Below are 18,900 nucleotides of genomic sequence, written 5' to 3'. Positions count from 1 at the left end.
TAAATAAATAAATAAATAAATAAATTTGTACCCACTTTCCTTTTAAATCCAGCTGGAAGTCAGTAATTCAAACTAACGAATAAACAGTTGTCCTCAACCCATTGGCTCTGGAGCCGTTCAGGCTCTAGGCCCACACCAGGACCACCAGAGCGTTACACAAACATCAGTTCCACCCATATGAAGTTAGAATCCCATGCACAGTTCGTGCACAGTTCTAAGGTCTGAATAGAGTCATGTAAAATCCTACAGGAGGGAAACCGGTCAGCCGAGTCTGTGGCCAAACCTTTTACAGTGTTTGCACATTGTCTTTTACTGCATGTGACAATTCACTCTCTGGAAGTAGAACTGAAGTGACGTTCTTTACAAGGTGATTAGTTAAAACATTTAAAAATGCATCTGCTCTGTTTTGCATTTTGTGACTTTTAGTTGAATAAAAACTGTTTTCCAACCATACATTTCGTCACTGAAGATTTCTTAAAAATTGTGTTAAAACATGGTCTTGTCTCATGAGCTGAGTGTATCATCACACCCCCCTTTCATACTTTAAAGTATTTTTAGTGCCACATATGAGAGTGAACCTGTTACAATCAGCAGTGTTTTAATGCTTCAGTCCCAGGTTAAATCCTGGGGCTGCTATAAGTTGTACAAACCACCAGATGTCGCTGTACTTGCTTTGTTTGAATCTCCAAAGCTTCATCTCCCAATCACTGTGCCTTAGGCTGGACAGCTGCATACAGTCCAGTTCATTCATAGGGGTTCAAAACATAAACACAGGACCCAGAGTTGATTGTGGGTACAGTAAAGCCCTCATACTTCTACTCAGTTATATTACGGTTAATCAGCAGGTACTGCTCGTTTCCTCCCTCACTGATGGGCTAAGCTGTGCTCATTGCAGTAAGCACTGTAGCTGCAAACATGAGGAAATGAAAACCACAGTTCATTCTCTTGACAACAGCCTCTGAGGTTAGCAACACGAGCAGAGGCATTGAGAGGACAGGAGACAACACTCACTCCCTGGTTTCCTCGATGCCTCAGCAGGACCAGCCTTAAAAGGATGAGTCACGCTTTATACTGATTTAGAAGCCGTTGTGAAAGGAATCCCACTAAAGTACTGATAAGAGGTTCTGAACCACAGTCCATTTTCCAGTACTCAGTAGACCCACAGCGTCTCACACAGGTGGGAAAAACTGCTGCTACATCAGAGAAAAATACTTGTATAACTAAAACTCAAGTTCAGAAAATGGAGGAAAGCAGAACGTCCACATTTTAAGAATGTGTCAGTAGAATTCGTCTTCTCATGTGATGATCAGTGTCAGGGTGTCAGTTACCTGATGAGCAGCTGTCCTGTCTGCAGGTCGCCCAGGTAGAAGAAGTGGCGGACACACAGCGCCCCCCGCAGGGTGGCCACTGAACACAGGTGACACAGGTACTGCTCAAACGCCCGGCTCCTCTTGGCGATCGTCTCCGCCACAAAGTTCCGACGCAGCTTCTTTCCTGCACAGATTACAGCAGGAGGAGGTCAGGTTCCAGTGTTTGAGCAGTGACTGCTACCAGGGCAGCAGAATCGCCTTCGGGTTGCCGTTGCTTTTTTTCATTTCTTTTCCCAATGAGGACTTCCCCTGTTGTTGTCACTAACCGGGCCAGGCTGAGGATCTGGACCACCAACCTCCCCTTCACCATCCAAGGCTTCATGTTAAGATAAATGATGTGACTTCTACTTACGTGGGAAGCAGACGCGCTCCATCTGGTCTCCATGGTTACGGCGCAGTGTGGCATGGAGCCGCTGGAAGTCAGAGTATCTGCGGGTGATGATGGCCGGAGACTTGTCGCTGCCGCCGGACTGGATCACATGGATGGTGTAGAGCTGGGGAGAGGCAGCGACAGAGCAGCAGCTGTGAGAGCAACTGTCTGATTCTGAGGGACTGACACCAGAAGTGACATTTCCCACTGATGTCTAATATCACTGATACAGTCTCAGCTGTCTAACCTGTAGACCTGCTGAAAATACCTGGAACGGATGCCACATGTGGCCAGCGATCCACAGGAAGAAGAAACAACCACAAAACTGCCAAGTACGTTACTGTCAGCAGGTGGTTTAGCACACAGAGCCAGGAGCCACCTGACCTGTGTTTGAAATCCTGGACTCGACTCTGTGACGCTTTGTTTGTGGGATGTTTGCCTGAACTCCCGCTGAACCTTCCCTGGGTGTTTGAACTCACCACATATTTTGAGGAGCCGTCCGACACCACGCTGGCGTCGGTCACCTCAAACGACAAGCTGTCCGTGAGTCGTCTCCCAGACGGGACGGGACTTCCTGCTCCGGGTCTACGGAGGTTCCTCCAGCTCTCCTGAAGCTGCTGGGTCAGCAGGGAGGAGGGAGAGGGTCCGACAGGAGACATGCCTGCAGGACTGGTGTCTGCCATGACAAAAGTCTGTTTGTTAGTGATGAACCTGCGATTAATCGAGTCAACACGTGGAATTTATGACAAGTTGTGACGTTACTGTGGCTTGAGCTCACCTGTGCTGCTGAGCCCCTCCTCCATCGACTCCCCCAGGAAGTCAGAGTCACTGTCCAGCCCCGACTCACCGCCCTCGGCTCCGTCCTCGGCTCCTCCTCCGCTGTCAAAGCACAGTGTCCCTCCGAGACGCTCCGTCACACACTCCTCCTCCTCTGCCAGCTCCGCCTCCCAGCGATCCTCATTAAACACCTTCTCCTCCTGTCCACCTCCTGCTTCCTGCTCGAGACCCGCCCCCTGACCATCTCTAAACAGCGAGCGCTTCAGACGGGTCAGCAGCCGGGCCGCCATGATGCTGCCTGGCCACCACAAAGGGGAGGGGCTGAAAAGCAATGGGGGAACACAGAGCTGACGATGTCTGTTTATAAATCACCTCGCAGCTGATTTGACTTTCATAATCTGAAATATTTAAACAATTACTCAAGAAAATAACCATCAATGATATTTTTAAGGAAAATAATCTTTGCCTTCGGCCCTACAGTCTCTTATCAGAAATGAACAAATGTCTCTCCAGAACCTTATGTTTCGTAGGGCTGCATCTATTGATTATTTGTGATTGATTGGTCTGCAGGCTATTTTTTTTTTATCAATTCATTGTTTAGTCCATACAACATCAGAAAACAAAAATGCCTGTTGCAGCTTCCCAGTGTGAGGTTACGTCTCTAAATGTCTGATCGACAGTCAAACACCCAGAGATCATCAGAGGAAAAGATCCGAGCTTGACATTTCACAGGAACCAGGCAGTTTAACAAACTTGGCTTAACAAACCCACTAAAACAGTTAGTTATCAAAATGGCTGCCAATTCTTTTTCTGTCAACCAAATGATCAATGAATCAACTTTCTGTTGCAGTTCTAGTATTTAGTCACTCTTGGTTTTTAGACTAACCAAGGAAGCCTGAGCCGTCGCCGTGGATTCTGGGATATTGTGATGGGCATTTTTCAACATTTACGTCCATTTTTAAAACACCACTTGCAGCCACAATATAGGGAATGTAACAGTATATGTATCCTATCCAGAGGCTCTGCAGACACGAGTAGTAAGTGGAATATTCACAACACACACAATAAATCCAGCACTTCTACTCGGCCACTGCTGCCTGTTCGTCACAGTGAAACGAGAGGTCACACTCAGCAAATACTAGTTGAGCTCTACAAACACAGCGATGCACATCAGCAACCAGCTGAGCTGGCTCCAGTTACATAGCAGAATGGAAATCATGTCACACATTAATAATGCACCGGCTCGCTAAGCCAGGCTTTGTCGTGCACGGCTTCCTCAGGACCCCTCAGTCACAGCTTCAGTGTTCATTGGGGAGACAAACAGCTGGCCGTCATCAGTAAAGACAAAGAACTGTCTGAACTGACATGAACATGGAATACAGTGTGGTTTATAATTAATGTAGCTGTGACCTGTTGTCACCCTCCATAACAGAAACATAGATTAACAGTGCTCCTACGATTGACTCTACATTTACATTCGTGTTAAACGTACTATTTATGGCTTTGTGGAAGCCTCTTCATTGCAGTTTGAAACTAAATGGTTCAGCAAGTTTGTCAATATTCTAAGTTTTGTATTAGCAGCAGCCAGAATGCATATTAACACATCTAATGTCACAGTTAATGACACTGTGTCCCTGGACTAGTTTCTGGTGAGGTTTGTTTTTTGTTGTTGTTCTGTTGGTTTGTTTTCAGGATTGTGTTTACAGTCTACAGTCACATAAGGAATTGAAAGTAATAGCCTAACTTTTAATTTCCTTTCAAATCCTGTTGGTATATATAAATGTAAGGCGGAGGAGAAATGTACGAGGCGTCCCTGAAAGCACCGTGCTGATTAACTCCCAAATGTCATAATGAAAAACTTGAACTCCGTGGACATGGTTCAGGGAAACTTCCTGTGCGGATCACGGCTCACACCGCCAGCAAACAAGCTGCCAACTTCACCAGTTAAACTTAACCAGCTAGTCAGTGAGTTGGTGGTGACATGATAACGTTACCGACGACAGTTAGTTAACTAGCTAACCAGCACTGCCCGTGCGTGAAGCCACCTCTCACGGCTCCTGATCATCCATCTCCGCTCGGTTTAAAACTGGACAGTCCTGTTTCTGTCAGTGACCGGACGAGGTGCTGGGAGCTAAAGGCTCAAACCGCTAGCTCACTGCTGTAAAGCTAGCACACAAGCTAACAACTTTGGTTACTCTTGGTGAGTTGCTGCGGATATGAAACGGACCCTAACCCAGCCCTCTGAGGTTCGGACAACTCACCCTGGGCTTGAAACGGACTGTCTCCGCCCCTGTTAATCCATGTCCACAGGTACAGGTGAGGTTTGAAGCTCCGGTGAGGACCTCCGAGCTGATCTGTCCCGTGGGTGTTTCCAGCTGACTGCCTGTATCCTGATTCCTGGAGCTCTCCTCGGCTACAGCCTGGAGGAGGCAGCTCGCATGTCGGACACTCCCCATATGCTGTTGTGTGCTGTTGTGTGCTACTGTGCACAGGACACCAGTGGGCAGTGAGCCTCTGACTTTACACTTCTCCCCTAATGTGAACACACTGTAACTGCTTCCCCCTACTCAAACACACGGCTCACACATTTAACTTTTTCATGCAGAGCTCTACACAAATGTGTTGATGAATCATTCACTGCACTTTATGCACATTCAGCAAACACCTGCATCAGTGCAATAAAGCCCAGTCATCACCCTTTGAACTCAGTGAGCTCACCTTTTCCCAGGTGTAAACACCAAACCACAGAGATTATGACACAAATGTGTCAAACAAACAATAGACTGTTTCAATTACGCAAATCAAAATGATGAAATGATTTCCTAGAAGTCAAGTTAATATGCAGCAACATGAAGCCTCAAAAGAGAATTTCATGAACCGATTTAATAACAGTGAGGGGACACATTACTGAATGAGGATGACAGACTGGGTTGGAAAGTGGGGCTCAGTGTCTGATTATGAAATCTTGGCATTTACACAGGACATGTTCAAACCAGCGTTTAATCGCTGCGACAAATTGTTGAGCAACCGTGTGTCATCCTGTTCTTCCGCTTCTACCAGTACAACTCAAAAGCAGCATAATGTGATATTAGATGATATAAAAATGTTTCATACCTGTCTTCTATTTGGTGTCTTCAAATTTTCAAAAAAAGAATGAAATCCAAATTGACCCACCTGAGAAAGCCGATTAATAAAAGACAGCCATCCTGTATTCCCACAGTCCTTGAAGGCAACACAATTAGAGGGCGTGGTCAACCTGGAAGGTGACACCAGCAGGTGAAGAGTGTCCACCCTGCAGTAGCAGGAGAACAGACAGCAGAGCTTCAGCTGTAGAACCGTTTCGACGCTCCACTCACCTGAACTGGTAAGAAAACCAGCAGTACCAGCGCTCTGTAGTGGGCCCGGACCAGTAAGAGCTGCTGGGTCTGCTCAGTGTCTTCTTATTGTGTTTGAGTGTTTAAACGTTTGAAGAAGTGCTGTTGAAGCCTGGGTGTGTGTGGCCCAGAGTAAATGAGTGGCAAACTGTGTTATGGTTCATCACTACCGTGGCGTCGGGGTGGAGCAGCGTTTGACGGGATCCCCCGTCGAGGTTTGCTCGAGTTCAGCCCCCCAACTTTTTATGAGCATGTTATTTACTAAATTCACTATTTGGCCGCTCTGTTGAATGTACAAGGGCTCAGCGGGGTGAGACTTTTAGGGCGTTTGAAGGGGCTGATTTTAATTGGCCCTGTATGTGAAGTGGACCGGTGTTCCAGATGAACCGGGTCCGTCCCTGTATGTGAAGTGGACCGGTGTTCCAGATGAACCGGGTCCGTCCCTGTATGTGAAGTGGACCGGTGTTCCAGATGAACCGGGTCCGTCCCTGTATGTGAAGTGGACCGGTGTTCCAGATGAACCGGGTCCGTCCCTGTATGTGAAGTCCACTTGGCGTTCCAGATGAACCGGGTCCGTTAATTCCTGACTCTGGTCTTAACCGGCACACTGAGACAAAGTCACCAGTGAACACTGAAACTAGTTGTGAGTTGTGAACTTCGTGTGTAGAAATGTTAATTCTAAGGTTTGGACACAGTTTCCCATTTGACTGTGTGTGCACATATGTAAAGGGTGGCACAGGAGTTTGTAATGCTCACTGCTGATGGCCTGGTCACGTGTGCAGTGACACAACTGAGTGGCTTATTTGCTGTGTCGAGCGCTTGTACCTGAGCACTGCTTAGATCTGTACCTGTAAAAGAAAAGGCAGATGTTTGGAGAGTAGTTAAGACGTGTGTCATCCGGCCTGGACAGCAGCTGGTGCAGTAATCCACTGAAATGCTGATGATATATAGAGGATATGCCCCAGATCTCCCATGTGATCGTTCCTTCCTCCTTGATTCTCACTCAACCCGGAAGCTGTTCCTGTCAAGTGACGATCAAGGCTCTAGTGTCTGGCCCGGAGGCTGCTGGAGGAGCCATGAGTGAGGATTCACAGGAGCAGAAGTCCATTATGGACCCCCCCTTTATCTGAAATCAGTTAGTGACTGGGTGCTTCGATGGAGGGCCAGAGGACGGGGTGTGTGTCCTTCTCGTATCTTTTCCTTGCTTCCCGCGTAGGCTGATTTGTCAGCCAAGTATTTTGATAAATCTTTTGGCAGTTCCACATAAGAAACTTGGCCCAGTTGCCTTCAGAATCTCCCCAACATCTTTAAATGTTTTGTTTTGTCTGAAGAAGAGTCCAAGACATTCATTTGACAATGACATAGACGTTGGAGAGTCAGAACAGGTTTTAACATGGGGATGACATTGTGTTGCACACGTGTGCTTGTTATTGTGTCCAACCCCTGTGCAGTGCTATGTTAAAATGTGGGATTGTACCACAGACAGCTCTGACAGACCAGCTGTTGTACCCGAGTAAATACAATATATTTTGTAGTGGTTTAAATACTTGTGCAGACTGGTGTGTGAACGTCACACCAAGTGTTTGAACTGAAGTTGTTCTACCGGTTCCGCCACCCCTAGGCCCGGGTGGAGCCGAGGAGCATTGAAACTGACTAAACGTCTGTGTGGGAGCAAATCTGACGGCTGTAAGTAAGAGTTTCATGTTGATGCGATCTCCATGTTCCTTATTTATTAATAGCAGCTAGAAGCCACCGTAGAAACTTCTTCTTTTGCTGTCTAACCTGAGTGCACGTCACGTCCCCTCCGTGGTTGGACCAGTTTGTTCACCTGGAGACTTGTAGATTAAAAGTTCAGCATTTTTTATACATGCACAGTGGAGATGAAAAGTGTCACATTTTTAACTTTATTTTTTTGGTAATGTGAGCTATTGTGACCTTTGACCACCAAAATCTCACTAGTTCCTCCTTGAATCCAAGTGAATGTTTGTGCCAAATTTGAAGAAATTCCCTCCAGGTGTCGCTGAGATATCGTTCACAAGAGTGGGACGGACACACAGCCCAGAAACACAACGCGGCCGGTCGGGGCTGTGGCCGCCACGGAGGCAGAACCTGGTAAAATAAACAGGATATGATGGCAAATAAAATAATGACAGTAAAATGTTGTAATCAAAAGTAAAACCAAAAATGTTTACGTATGTGTAAGTTTATTTGTTGTCATGCCTCCACGCCGACAGAGACGTATTTTCAGGGTGTCTGTCCCTCCGTCCGTCTGGTTCATTCTCACGAACGCCTTGGTGGAATTTGTTCAAACATCCACTTAGATTCTAGGATGAATGGAGTAGATCTTGGTGGTGAAAGGTCAAAGGTCACTGACATCTGTACCTTACACTGGTTGTGACAAAATGGTAATTCCAGTTTAACTCTGGTCTCTACCTGAGATGTCCAGTAGGGAAAACAGGCATACTTTAAAGATGTGGGATTACTCTCTAAGACCAGCTCGGCCCCAGTGACCTCGCTGTGGGTTGAAGATGCTCTTGTGATTCGTGTACATGTCTGTTGTCATGTGACAGACTAAATTTAAATAATGAATTCAGCTCCATGTTTGCAGTTTTTCAGAGGGAGGTAAACGCGACTGCAGGGGGATGTGTCACAGCGAGCGTGCGCTCTGTTTTTGGGGCTCTCTCTCTGTTTTGCTCACTCATAGCCCCTCAGGTCTGAACACACTCGCCCTCCACCAAACCAGTCAAACCTTCACTTTCTCTCTCCCTTGTCCGTGTCTTAGCCAGATAGAGTTGACCAGTTACACAATGAGAGTTTAACTATTAAGTCGCACGCTGACCTTCCTGCTGCAGGTGGCGTTAAACATTTCCCTGCTGGTTGGCAGCACATGTGTTGTTTCTCTTGTAAAACCTCTTTCTACCGCCTCAGTTTCTGATTCCAGAGAACAGATGTAATCAGGCCAGTGTTTCCTAGTAGCTTCCCCCCACTGGCCTCTTGTGTCTGGGGGTCACTGAGGACTCGAGGTGTTTGTCATGTGAGTTTGTTTCCTGTCATGGAAATATAAATACTCATGCTGTCTTTGTATTTGTACCTCATAACCTTCTTTTTCTCTCCCAGACATTCCACACAGGTTCAGTTTCTACACATGCACACTTTATACACACACTCCTCTTTCTTTTATTGCTCTGGGCGACCCCTTGATCGATCAGCATACTGGTAGTGTGTTTATGCTTTTGCCTGATTTGCTTAATAAAACACAAAGACAACTTGAAAGCCTCTTTGTTGATTCCACAACAGAACTTGGTGTCCAAAGTGGGACAAGTCGACCATCCAGCTCTGAGGGACCGACAGAGATTGGTGCCAAAGTAGCTGTCTTCCTGGAGACACCGGACAGCACTCCTATCACCGAACCATAAGGTAAAGACCACATGATACCCTACACATGCTGGACAAGGAATTGGTCGGTGGTACTCTGCAGTCAGCTGCTCTGCACATGCACTGTATGTTCTGCACTCCAAAGTAGCTGCTAACGCTGCTGCAACTGTGTGGACTGTGTGCAGCGTTTTTCTGTCCTGCAACGTTGAGGAGGAGGTGCGTTCGAACGCTGGCAGGAGCTGGTGCATATGCACACACTAGCGCGAATTAGCCTTAGTGTTAACTGTCTGGTCAGACACTGAACAACAAAGATGAACTTTGTCTTCACAAGCTGTTGTTTTATTGTGGACTCTGCACATGAAACCAGGTTTCACATGGATTCATGGGTGTGTTTTTGCTTTCTCCCCAGTCCAGCCATGAGGTGGCGCTGTCCTTCTCTTCCTCTCTTCCTCCTCTTCTCTTCCCTCACGCTCTTTGTGGGGACAGCAACAGTTTCAGGATTCAGGATCTGCTCCTACAATGTGCAGCGTTTCGGCCCCAACAAAATGGCAAACCACAGAATCAGATACACTCTGACACGGGTAGGAAACGCCATCTGTCCTAGACTTCTTCTTTCATTTCCTCCTGCTGTGAACGTATCGTTCCCACTTACTAAAAGGCAGATACACAGTATATTTTACAGCAGTTTGTTTTGGGATGCAGCTGTTTTTTATTTGTATTACTTCACATTCATGTTGGATAACTGTGTCTGGCTCAGAAGGATGACAACATACTTTGTTTATTTCCTCTTTGCACTGAAATGTCCAACTGTTACTCCCTTGTTCCCTTAAGTCTTGTTTTCTTGCACTTATGTATCAATTTAACCAGTCAGTATTTGATTAGTACCTTAGTCATATGTGAGCTGTAGTGTTAGCCTGGTGTTCTGATGGCAAACCTTTCTGTAGATTAAGTGCTATGAACCCGTGGTCCAACGCTCTGTGTCTGCGTGCAGGTCGTCTCTCGCTGTGACATCTGTCTCCTGCAGAACGTGGTGGATCCCACCGGCGAGGCCATCAATAGTCTGCTGTCATCCCTCAACAGGTACAGCAGAAACTATCGAGCCAGGTCACACTGGCTGACCTCTGCTTCAGACTGTAGTTCTCTGGAAGAGTATGAGTCTGCAGCAGGGAGCAAGTGGTTTTAAAGAACACTGGGAAGAGCTGGCTAGTGCTTTAACCAGTAATCAGAAATGCTTTAAAGGTGCAGTATGTGGGACCCAGTGAGCGAAGCCTTCATGCATCGTGTTCAACAGCCGCTTCACAGCAATTAATGTAAATGTCAGACACATTGCACAGTTGGAAAATGAGTGCTGCCGACTTGACCAAGCAAAAACTAACAGCGGCTCACGTGACTGCAGTGCAATTTTAAAGAAGGCTGAATATACACATTTTAAGATTTGCAGTAATGCCATTTTATTTGTTAGGCCTATTGGTAAACATTCAGTCAGACTCCTCCATCTTGGCTGCTCCAAACCCCCTTATTGTAATTGCATGAAAGGAAGTGCAACAAAAGTGGCTGTCTTGACCGAGTTTTTGCAATGGACGGTTCATTTGACCCCAGTTGTCCCGCTTCTTTGTGTCTTTGCTTCCCCGACCACAGGGATTCACACTACCTTTTTCTTGTGTTTAACTATGGTCCATTTATGACAGTGCTTCCTCTTATTTCTAACATTACAACTTTTTGTTTTCCAACTGTCTCTAAATCCAGGCTTCTACTTACACATGAAAACGCAAAATTCACACCAGTATGTGGTTTGTCTGTTCAGGGCCACTGTAGAACACATGAGAGCTCAGCATGACAGCCTCCGTGACAGGGGACCCGCTCCTCTGTAGATATAAAAGGCTCTTTCTAAGATAAAGAAAACACAATGATTCGTATTTTCTGGTGATTACACATAATGACGCTATAGCCTGTTTCTAATAGCAAATCCTTTTAGATCTTACACACTGCACCTTTAAGGTTGTTTGGTAAAATGAAAAAGTCCTTTAATCTTTATAAGGGGTTTTAATGTTTAATGTCATTTTGTGCTTTATAAAGTTTTAAACCAAGTTTTGGGTTGTCAGCTGTTTAATGTTTCCAGTAGGGACAGGACCATCGATTCGATGCATGACATGGTGTGTACGATTTCGATTCAGTCAAGTTACAATTAAAAATTCAGTGACAACAATTTAATGTCTAATAATACATAGTTATGCTACGACTTTATAAATCCTTTCAAATGGTGTGTTATTAGAAAGTGCAAAGACTTGTTCCACTTCTTGGCAAAATTTACAGAAAGGCCATTTTTGAACAGCGAGTTTGTACATTAAAAACACACCTGCACCACTTTTACTTATATCCAAACGTCTTTGTTAATATTTTTAGCTGGTTGTAGCTGATGTTTGTATGTTTGAATTTGGCTATTTCTAAAAAGACTGAAAGTCTTTTAGATGTGTTTAAATGTGTCTGTACTCAAACACTAACATAAACTTTGCTGTAACCACATCATGTATGTTCATACAACATGGTGATCATCACGTGTCTGCCTCCAACAGGAGATTTATCAGGTACAGTGGATTTTCTGAGCATGATAATCTAACCATGATCAATCATCCTCTCTGTACTAACCCTAATGCTTCTAATAATGGGTAACACTTTATTTTGGAGAAGTACTACTATAATCTCCCAGACTGTCAATGAGCACCGTCTCAGCAGATCAGACTAGAGGAAAAGTCGAGTTGCAGAGGTTTATTAATTATTTTAGTATGAAACTGTCATTTAAAATACTGGTTTCTAGGCTTTTACACAAGCAACACTGGATTTCACGACATTTCCACAAATCATATACACAGATGTATTGTCAGGAGAACAATGAACAGTGTGCAGTATCATACTGTATACAAACTGCACATGCAGCATAAGTACACAGAAAGGTGGTAGACCAAGTATTAACCCTTGAGGGACGCCACGTTCCACCCAGTCAGTCTGCTGTGAACAGCATAGTGTGTTCAGACATTTCTCATTTTGATCCTTAAGGATGATTTGGAATCTGATCATCAGAATCAACAGCAGTTAAAGATCCTGGTGAATGCAGTTTGAATAGCTGTAAACCTATTTACTATGCTCTGCTGGAGCATAGTTTTCAACCAATCTTCTCTCTGTCTAGAACTAAACCCACGATTAAAAATGTCCAGATAAAAGTATGAATCCATACATTTAATGATGCTGTACTCACATATGTAAGCCTGTACAGAGTATACGCCATCTTTTGGCTTCACATTAGAAATGGGCCAGTTTAACCCCAGTTACTGGAACAAGTGTCTTCTTAGCTTAGCAGGCAGCTGCTGTCTTGTGGTGACATCCAACAGGGAACAGTCAGATGTTGGTGAATAATTATTAACAATCTCTGGTGGTTGTGGTCCAGTGTGCTCGTTGGCTTGTGAGATGTTACCCAGTTGTTAATGCTAATGGGAGCATGGGATTTGTAAGGTTTACTTACCAACTGCTTGCCCACTGGTGCTCCGGGACAGTTCTGAGGGTGTGAATCACTAATTCTCATGGGATGTGAAACATTATTTCTACAGTGCTTATTTGATTATTGTCTAAATGCAGCTTGTTGTGCACGTGTGGCTCGGTGGGAAACTTCTTGTCAAACAGGTCATTTTAAGGGAAAATATCCAAGGGCTAATGTTGGAGCTAACTGGGGCTGGTCCGGTGGTGAAAGAAGTACTCAGACCTTTTACTTAAGTAAAAGTAATAATATCACAGTGTAGAGATGCTGTTGCAAGTAAAATGTCTGCAATTATAATTGGCTAAATGTACTTAAAGCTGCCATCGGGGTGAGAGTGGGTGAATCTGTAAAGCACTTTGTCCAGGTAAGGTAGAAATGTGTCTAAGTGCAGTTCATTTACCAAAGTATCAAAAGTAAAAGTGCAGTGAAATATGTCCCCCGAGACTGATATGTTTTTATATCTGACATTATTAAACGATAACTATTGACGTACCAGTGTGTAAGCAGCATTTTATCATTGGAGCTTCTCAGACTGGAGCTAGTTTTAACTTTCATTTTTATGTAAAACCTTTACCTTCAAGGTCGCTGGTACGTTAAACTGTCAGATAAATATCACCGAGTAAATCCAGTGAAAATACTCAAGGTACATCAAAACTGTACATAAGAAAATGTATTTGGTTAGTTTGTGTCCCAACAGCGAGGCCACTTTAGCTTCAGCGTTGTCAACCAAAAGCAGAACCTGCAGCAGCTGGTGATGGATTGATGGGCCCCACCCTTTAACTGTCAGCGAATCATAAATCAGGGCTTTGGGTGGCTGTAATGGCGTTGTGTTTAAGAAACTTAGATGTACAGGAACTGGCAGGAAATGTAAGCAAACTCAATTTTTTATAAGTTTAAATATTGTTGAGGTGCTGCAGTGTCAACACACAAATGCACTCAAACACGCCTTTTTGGGGGTGGGGGAAATGAGTTCAAAGATTTTTATGAATAATTTTGTGGGTTTATTTATTTTAGTATAAGTTTAAAAATTGCAACTTGAAACCATAAGAAAGTTGATTTTGAACATTTCTGACACTGGTGGTGGTAAGATTTGAAAACGAGGCTTGACATCACGTCTGGGTAGATCTGAGTGGACAAAGTAAAGTGAAATAGCACAACAAATATTTGCCGACCTGTTTTGTTTTTTTTACCATGAAAACTAAATCAGAATTGACCTTTGATAGGACAATAATGTGAAACACATTGATATGAAGCACAGTAATCAAGTCTTAACACCAAGTCTTGTTCAGTGACCCGCAGCACAAAGTGTAGCTCCTGATTAGCCCCAGTTTGTGCCCCTTGTGTGTCCGCATACACGTGGGTCACAGAGGTAACCATCTGGTTTTCTAAAAGCTTTTCAACAGGCAGTGTTTGACAAATGCAGAAGGTCTTTTAAAAGCACTTCACGTTGTTCTGTCCCCTGGCGCCGACTGTTTCTGAATCAAAACAAAGACGAAGGCCTGCTGGCTACCTGAGCAGCAAACAGTCATAGCTTAGGAATCAGGTTTTTTTTTTTTTTTAATTGTGCAGACAGCTGGAGTCTCTGGGATTCTCAAAATATCATCGGAACATTAGTAGGTGTTCTTAAATGATGCCAACCGATGGTTATCTCTGTGGAAACTCTCCAAATTCTTGTGGGCCTGTGCACACTGCTTCTGTGTTGTGTTGCTGTCTCTTCTTTGTTTTAGTAATCAGCAGTTTCTCTTTGTCTGTATTTTGTGTTGAGGCGTGACAAGTACCGCTACCAGTCTGTGTCCAGTGGGAGTCTAGGAAACTCTTCTGCTGACATGCAGCAGTATGTTTTCCTCTACAGGTAAGACCCAGCACTGTCATCGAGTTGTCCACAGAACCCACCGGCTATTTTCATTGTGGAATAACATTTTAATAATATACTGACTGTTAAAGATAAAGTACAGTGGAAGAGAAATGACAAGAAATATTTTTAGAGAGAGAGAGAGATATCTGCATGTTGTAGTTTCACTGACTGACCAACACTGACTGTGTGAAGGAGAAAATGTAATATAAGGGGGATTTCTCATCATGGTATTTTTACTTCATGGTTTGATCTGTACTAGGGGAAAGTTAATAAAATGGGACTATATTTTGAAACTCGTGCTCCTAACAGCCACCCCCTTCCAGCACTGCAACAGCCCAAAGTGGGTACGCTGGATTAGAAAACAAACGTACCTTTCCCAAGGCACAGCTGTGGAAGGGTTCTGTCGTCATCTGAGGGGGAAGAACTGAAACGAAACCTCTCAGGCATCATAAACCTGTAACTCTTTAATCACACAGAATCGCATCTGGACAAACCTGGGTGGTTTCCAGTCGGGGTTTAGCTTTTTACAAGGCTAAAAATGATGATGGAAATAAAGAACATTTATTAAAGTACTGTACTTGAGTATTTCCATATTCTGTTACTTCATACTTAGACTTCACTACATACGTTTTACTGTACTACATGTACCTGATAACTTCAGTTCCTTTCCAGAATCAGATGAATCAAACCAAATCCAGTAGAACCATCAGACTCTATTGATCCCGTTGGGAAATCCAACCTTTACTCCACCTTTACTTTTTTAGGTTTATATTGGCAGTAACGTTCCTTCTGCTGCCACCATATGACCTGTCCTCCTCTCCAAACAGGGCCCAGTCAGTGGCTGTGACGGGTCGGTACCAGTACGAGAACAACCAGTCTTTCGTGAGACCGCCGTTTGTCGTTCAGTTCCACAGCAATAAAACTGGTCAGTAGACAGAGAAAAACAAGTGAACTAGCTTAGGAACTGAAAAACGTACAGAAACGTTTTGTATATCATACAGTCCAATGTGTAATGTGTTCTTCTTTCTGTTCCACAGAAATCAAGGATTTCATTTTAGTGCCTCTGCACAGTGACCCTGATCGGGCCGTCCAGGAAATCGACCAACTTTACGAAGTCTTTCAGGCAGTCATCAAGAAATGGAACAACAAGGTAAGGAAGTGTAATTTGATAGGGAGACCGACAGGTTAAAGATGCAACAGTTGTACTATCATAGAAGAGCCCTAAGCCTCATTACATGCACTGTCTTCAACTCTCTCTTATAAAAAAAGTTCATTCTTAACTGTTCTTTCCCCATAATTTGCTTAGTGGAACACATCGTTCCCGAGGGGTGATCATTTGGTAGCTAACTAATCATGCGCACAGCATAATCACATCAAAGCACTTCGGTAAATGTTTGTCAACAAGAAAGCAGCAACTCTGGTCTCTATTCTCAGATGTCGCATCATATCTGTTATTTTGTGCCACCAGAGGTAAAACAGAAACCACTCGGAGTGAATGTGACATGTTTATCTGTTCACGTGCAGAATGTGATGTTCCTGGGAGATTTCCACGCCGCCTGTGCCTACGTGACCCGATCTGACAAGATAAACATCAGACTGTTCACCAACACCAATTTCACGTGGTTGATCGGAGACAAAGTGGACACCACCGTCATGGGCAAGGTCAGCTGTGCTTATGACAGGTATGTGCAGGAGAGATGGCAGAGAAAACAAGGTTTTGCATTTATGTATTTTACCAACAGGTGTCACCATTTTTCTTTATTTTGTGGGTCTGTGTGTGCATCAGGATTGTGGTGTACGGGCAGCCCTTCCTGGAGGCGATCATCCCATTTTCAGCACAGGTCTTCAACTTAGCCAAAGAGTTCAAAATCCCCAATACCAAGGTATGACTGTCTGCTTTGGACTGTTTTTAAAAGACAGATTGTTTTTGTGTTTGTATTTCTCTTTTAGTCTTCACAAAAACTAGAACAACAGCGAAAGTATAAACAGATTAAATCATTTATAAGATGCAAACATTAGCATATTCTGGCTAATTAGCGTACTACCTGCATGTGTAAGCGACTGTTAAGTGCCTGAATTTATTTGCTAGCTAAATAAATCTGTGGCGTTAAAAATTCCATAAGAAGAAGCTCCATTCAGGACTGTGTGGGAGCTGCTCCTGGATGAAGCTACGTTAGCTATATGAGGCTACGTCAGTGTTCAGGCTAATGTTAGCTGGATGGGGCTACGTCAGTGTTCAGGCTAATGTTAGCTGGATGGGGCTACGTCAGTGTTCAGGCTAATGTTAGCTGGATGGGGCTACGTCAGTGTTCAGGCTAATGTTAGCTGGATGGGGCTACGTCAGTGTTCAGGCTAATGTTAGCTGGATGGGGCTACGTCAGTGTTCAGGCTAATGTTAGCTGGATGGGGCTACGTCAGTGTTCAGGCTAATGTTAGCTGGATGGGGCTACGTCAGTGTTCAGGCTAATGTTAGCTGGATGGGGCTACGTCAGTGTTCAGGCTAATGTTAGCTGGATGGGGCTACGTCAGTGTTCAGGCTAATGTTAGCTGGATGGGGCTACGTCAGTGTTCAGGCTAATGTTAGCTGGATGGGGCTATGTCAGTGTTTAGGCTAATGTTAGCTGCTCAATCCTTTTCTTTGACTTAGTTTAACAGACCAGTTAATCCTCATTATCTTTTCTTCTCAAATTCAAACGTGGTTTTGGAAATGCATACAGCAGAGTGCGAACATAGGCAGGTTATATACATCTAGAGTAAACATTTGAACTACATTATACTGTGCTATATCTCTTTAAAATCCAAAGTGTTAAACAGAGTGAACAACAGAGATTAATCAGACTAAACATGTTGGACATGTCAGATAATCACCTCTTTTATTAATTGGACCATTTCCATCTAAGACAACAGTTAAAACTTGGATCTTTGTTATTTCAAATGTGTGTCAGGTTGCACAGAAACAACAGCACTCTTACTGCTTCTGTCTGCCAGGTGCTGGAGGTGAGTGACCACTTCCCTGTGGAGGTGACACTAAAGAGCTCCGCCCTTCTGCCTCAGATCACGCCCCTTCTGATCCTGCTCAGTGTGTCTGCGCTCATGCAGTCCTTCATGTCTGCTCTGTGATCGTCTGATTGAGTCTGTTCACCTGCATGTCCAGTCTCTGATCACTAGGGGGGGCTAATTATCAGTTCACCTGCCTTAGTGGTGAACTTCTGTGTTTGTCTTTTTTCTTTTCTTAGAATGAATTGACACATGTGCTTTAAGGGATTTATATGTTCCTGCTGTTTTTTCTCTCAGGAATCAAAAGTACTAAAATGCAGTGAAACGGTGAACAAATCAGCCAGTGCTGCAAACACTTAAAACACTGTGATGTGCTTTACCACTACTTTTCAGGCTTTTTTTATTTTTTCTACTGTGAAACCTGGCTCAGACAAAGTGAAGGAGTTGATGATAACAGTGACACTATCACACAGTCATAATCACAGCACATAGACTTTTAAATCAGCCAATTTTGTGCCTCAGACTCCCAGAAAACCACTGGTACTCTGCTTTAAGTCCCAATATTTAACATTTATAACCAGAATATTGTACAAACATTTAAGAAATGGTTTATAACAGGCACCAGTTTACAAGTGTAAGGTTATTTAAGTGTTAATGTACAGTATTTGTCAGCAATTATGTTTCTTCTGAAGACATATTTGATGTTATATTGTCTTTCATTGCCTGTTTATACAGCAGCCTCCACATCTAGATGTTAGTGTGGCCAAACACGTTAATCTGCTATAAACCATTGATTACATGATTTACTGCTGACATGCCAACCTAAAGGGACTTGAAATGAACTGTTACCACTGCAGTGTATTACAGCTTGGGATTTATTTTTCTAGTTTTCTCTTCGTAAAGATTTTACACAACATGAATGGATTGTTCCTTTAACACTTTTTAGCAGGTGAATAAGAAACCTGTTGTTGATTTTTAGAGAAATGTTTTCCATCATTTGTGTGTTGCCACCTTAAGCCTGTTCCACTCTGTACAGAAACTGATATAAATAGCTGGAATGTGTTTAAGGTGTTTTTTAAAAGATTCAGTAAAGTCTTTTTTTTTAATATTTATGATATTGTCATTGCATGCTACCTGTTGACTGCTCTAAAGCCAGGCCATATTACATAGACACACATTTTTATAAAATGTTTCTGGAAGATTTCTATTCTCAGATGTGATTATTTTGGAAAATAATTAAATTAGGTCTCTGA

The 18,900-nt window shown here is 43.7% G+C and overlaps 2 protein-coding genes across 8 annotated transcripts in view; one reads left to right on the top strand and one right to left on the bottom strand.

The window, feature by feature from the left end:
- Positions 1–5,767, bottom strand: part of snx21 (sorting nexin family member 21) — a 10,930-nt gene extending 5,163 nt beyond the window's left edge. Inside the window, exons 1-6 of one of the 5 annotated variants that reach the window (XM_020615020.1) lie at positions 5,692–5,767; positions 4,779–4,999; positions 2,519–2,838; positions 2,220–2,416; positions 1,723–1,864; positions 1,329–1,494 (exon numbers count right to left, since the gene is read on the bottom strand). In XM_020615020.1, coding sequence (XP_020470676.1) covers positions 1,329–1,494; positions 1,723–1,864; positions 2,220–2,416; positions 2,519–2,807 — 794 coding nt within the window. In that variant the 5' untranslated portion in view covers positions 2,808–2,838; positions 4,779–4,999; positions 5,692–5,767. Of the gene's footprint in view, positions 1–1,328; positions 1,495–1,722; positions 1,865–2,219; positions 2,417–2,518; positions 2,839–4,778; positions 5,194–5,631 lie in introns of those variants that run through there. The other 4 variants (XM_020615021.1, XM_020615023.1, XM_020615022.1 and 1 more) reach the window with 4 other exon arrangements.
- A 10-nt stretch (positions 5,768–5,777) lies between these two features.
- Positions 5,778–18,848, top strand: LOC109968633 (deoxyribonuclease-1-like). 3 transcript variants are annotated; one of them, XM_020615029.1, is made up of 11 exons: positions 5,778–5,881; positions 9,189–9,308; positions 9,681–9,847; positions 10,258–10,346; positions 11,840–11,851; positions 14,561–14,647; positions 15,478–15,575; positions 15,688–15,800; positions 16,175–16,332; positions 16,437–16,533; positions 17,639–18,848. In XM_020615029.1, exons 3-11 carry the CDS (start codon positions 9,683–9,685, stop codon positions 17,768–17,770), a joined length of 951 nt encoding a protein of 316 aa, XP_020470685.1. In that variant the 5' UTR covers positions 5,778–5,881; positions 9,189–9,308; positions 9,681–9,682; the 3' UTR covers positions 17,771–18,848. The 3 variants fall into 3 exon arrangements, with proteins under 3 accessions (XP_020470685.1, XP_020470683.1, XP_020470686.1); XM_020615027.1 differs by having other exon boundaries at positions 5,779–5,881; positions 9,676–9,847; XM_020615030.1 differs by lacking the exon at positions 11,840–11,851 and having other exon boundaries at positions 5,779–5,881; positions 9,676–9,847.
- Positions 18,849–18,900: the final 52 nt, after the last annotated feature.

Source organism: Monopterus albus, unplaced genomic scaffold (assembly GCF_001952655.1).
Source record: "Monopterus albus unplaced genomic scaffold, M_albus_1.0 scaffold155.1, whole genome shotgun sequence".
Taxonomy (NCBI): Eukaryota; Metazoa; Chordata; class Actinopteri; order Synbranchiformes; family Synbranchidae; genus Monopterus; species Monopterus albus.
The sequence above is the reverse complement of the archived record's forward strand: the minus strand, read 5'-3'. Positions and strand labels throughout refer to the sequence as shown.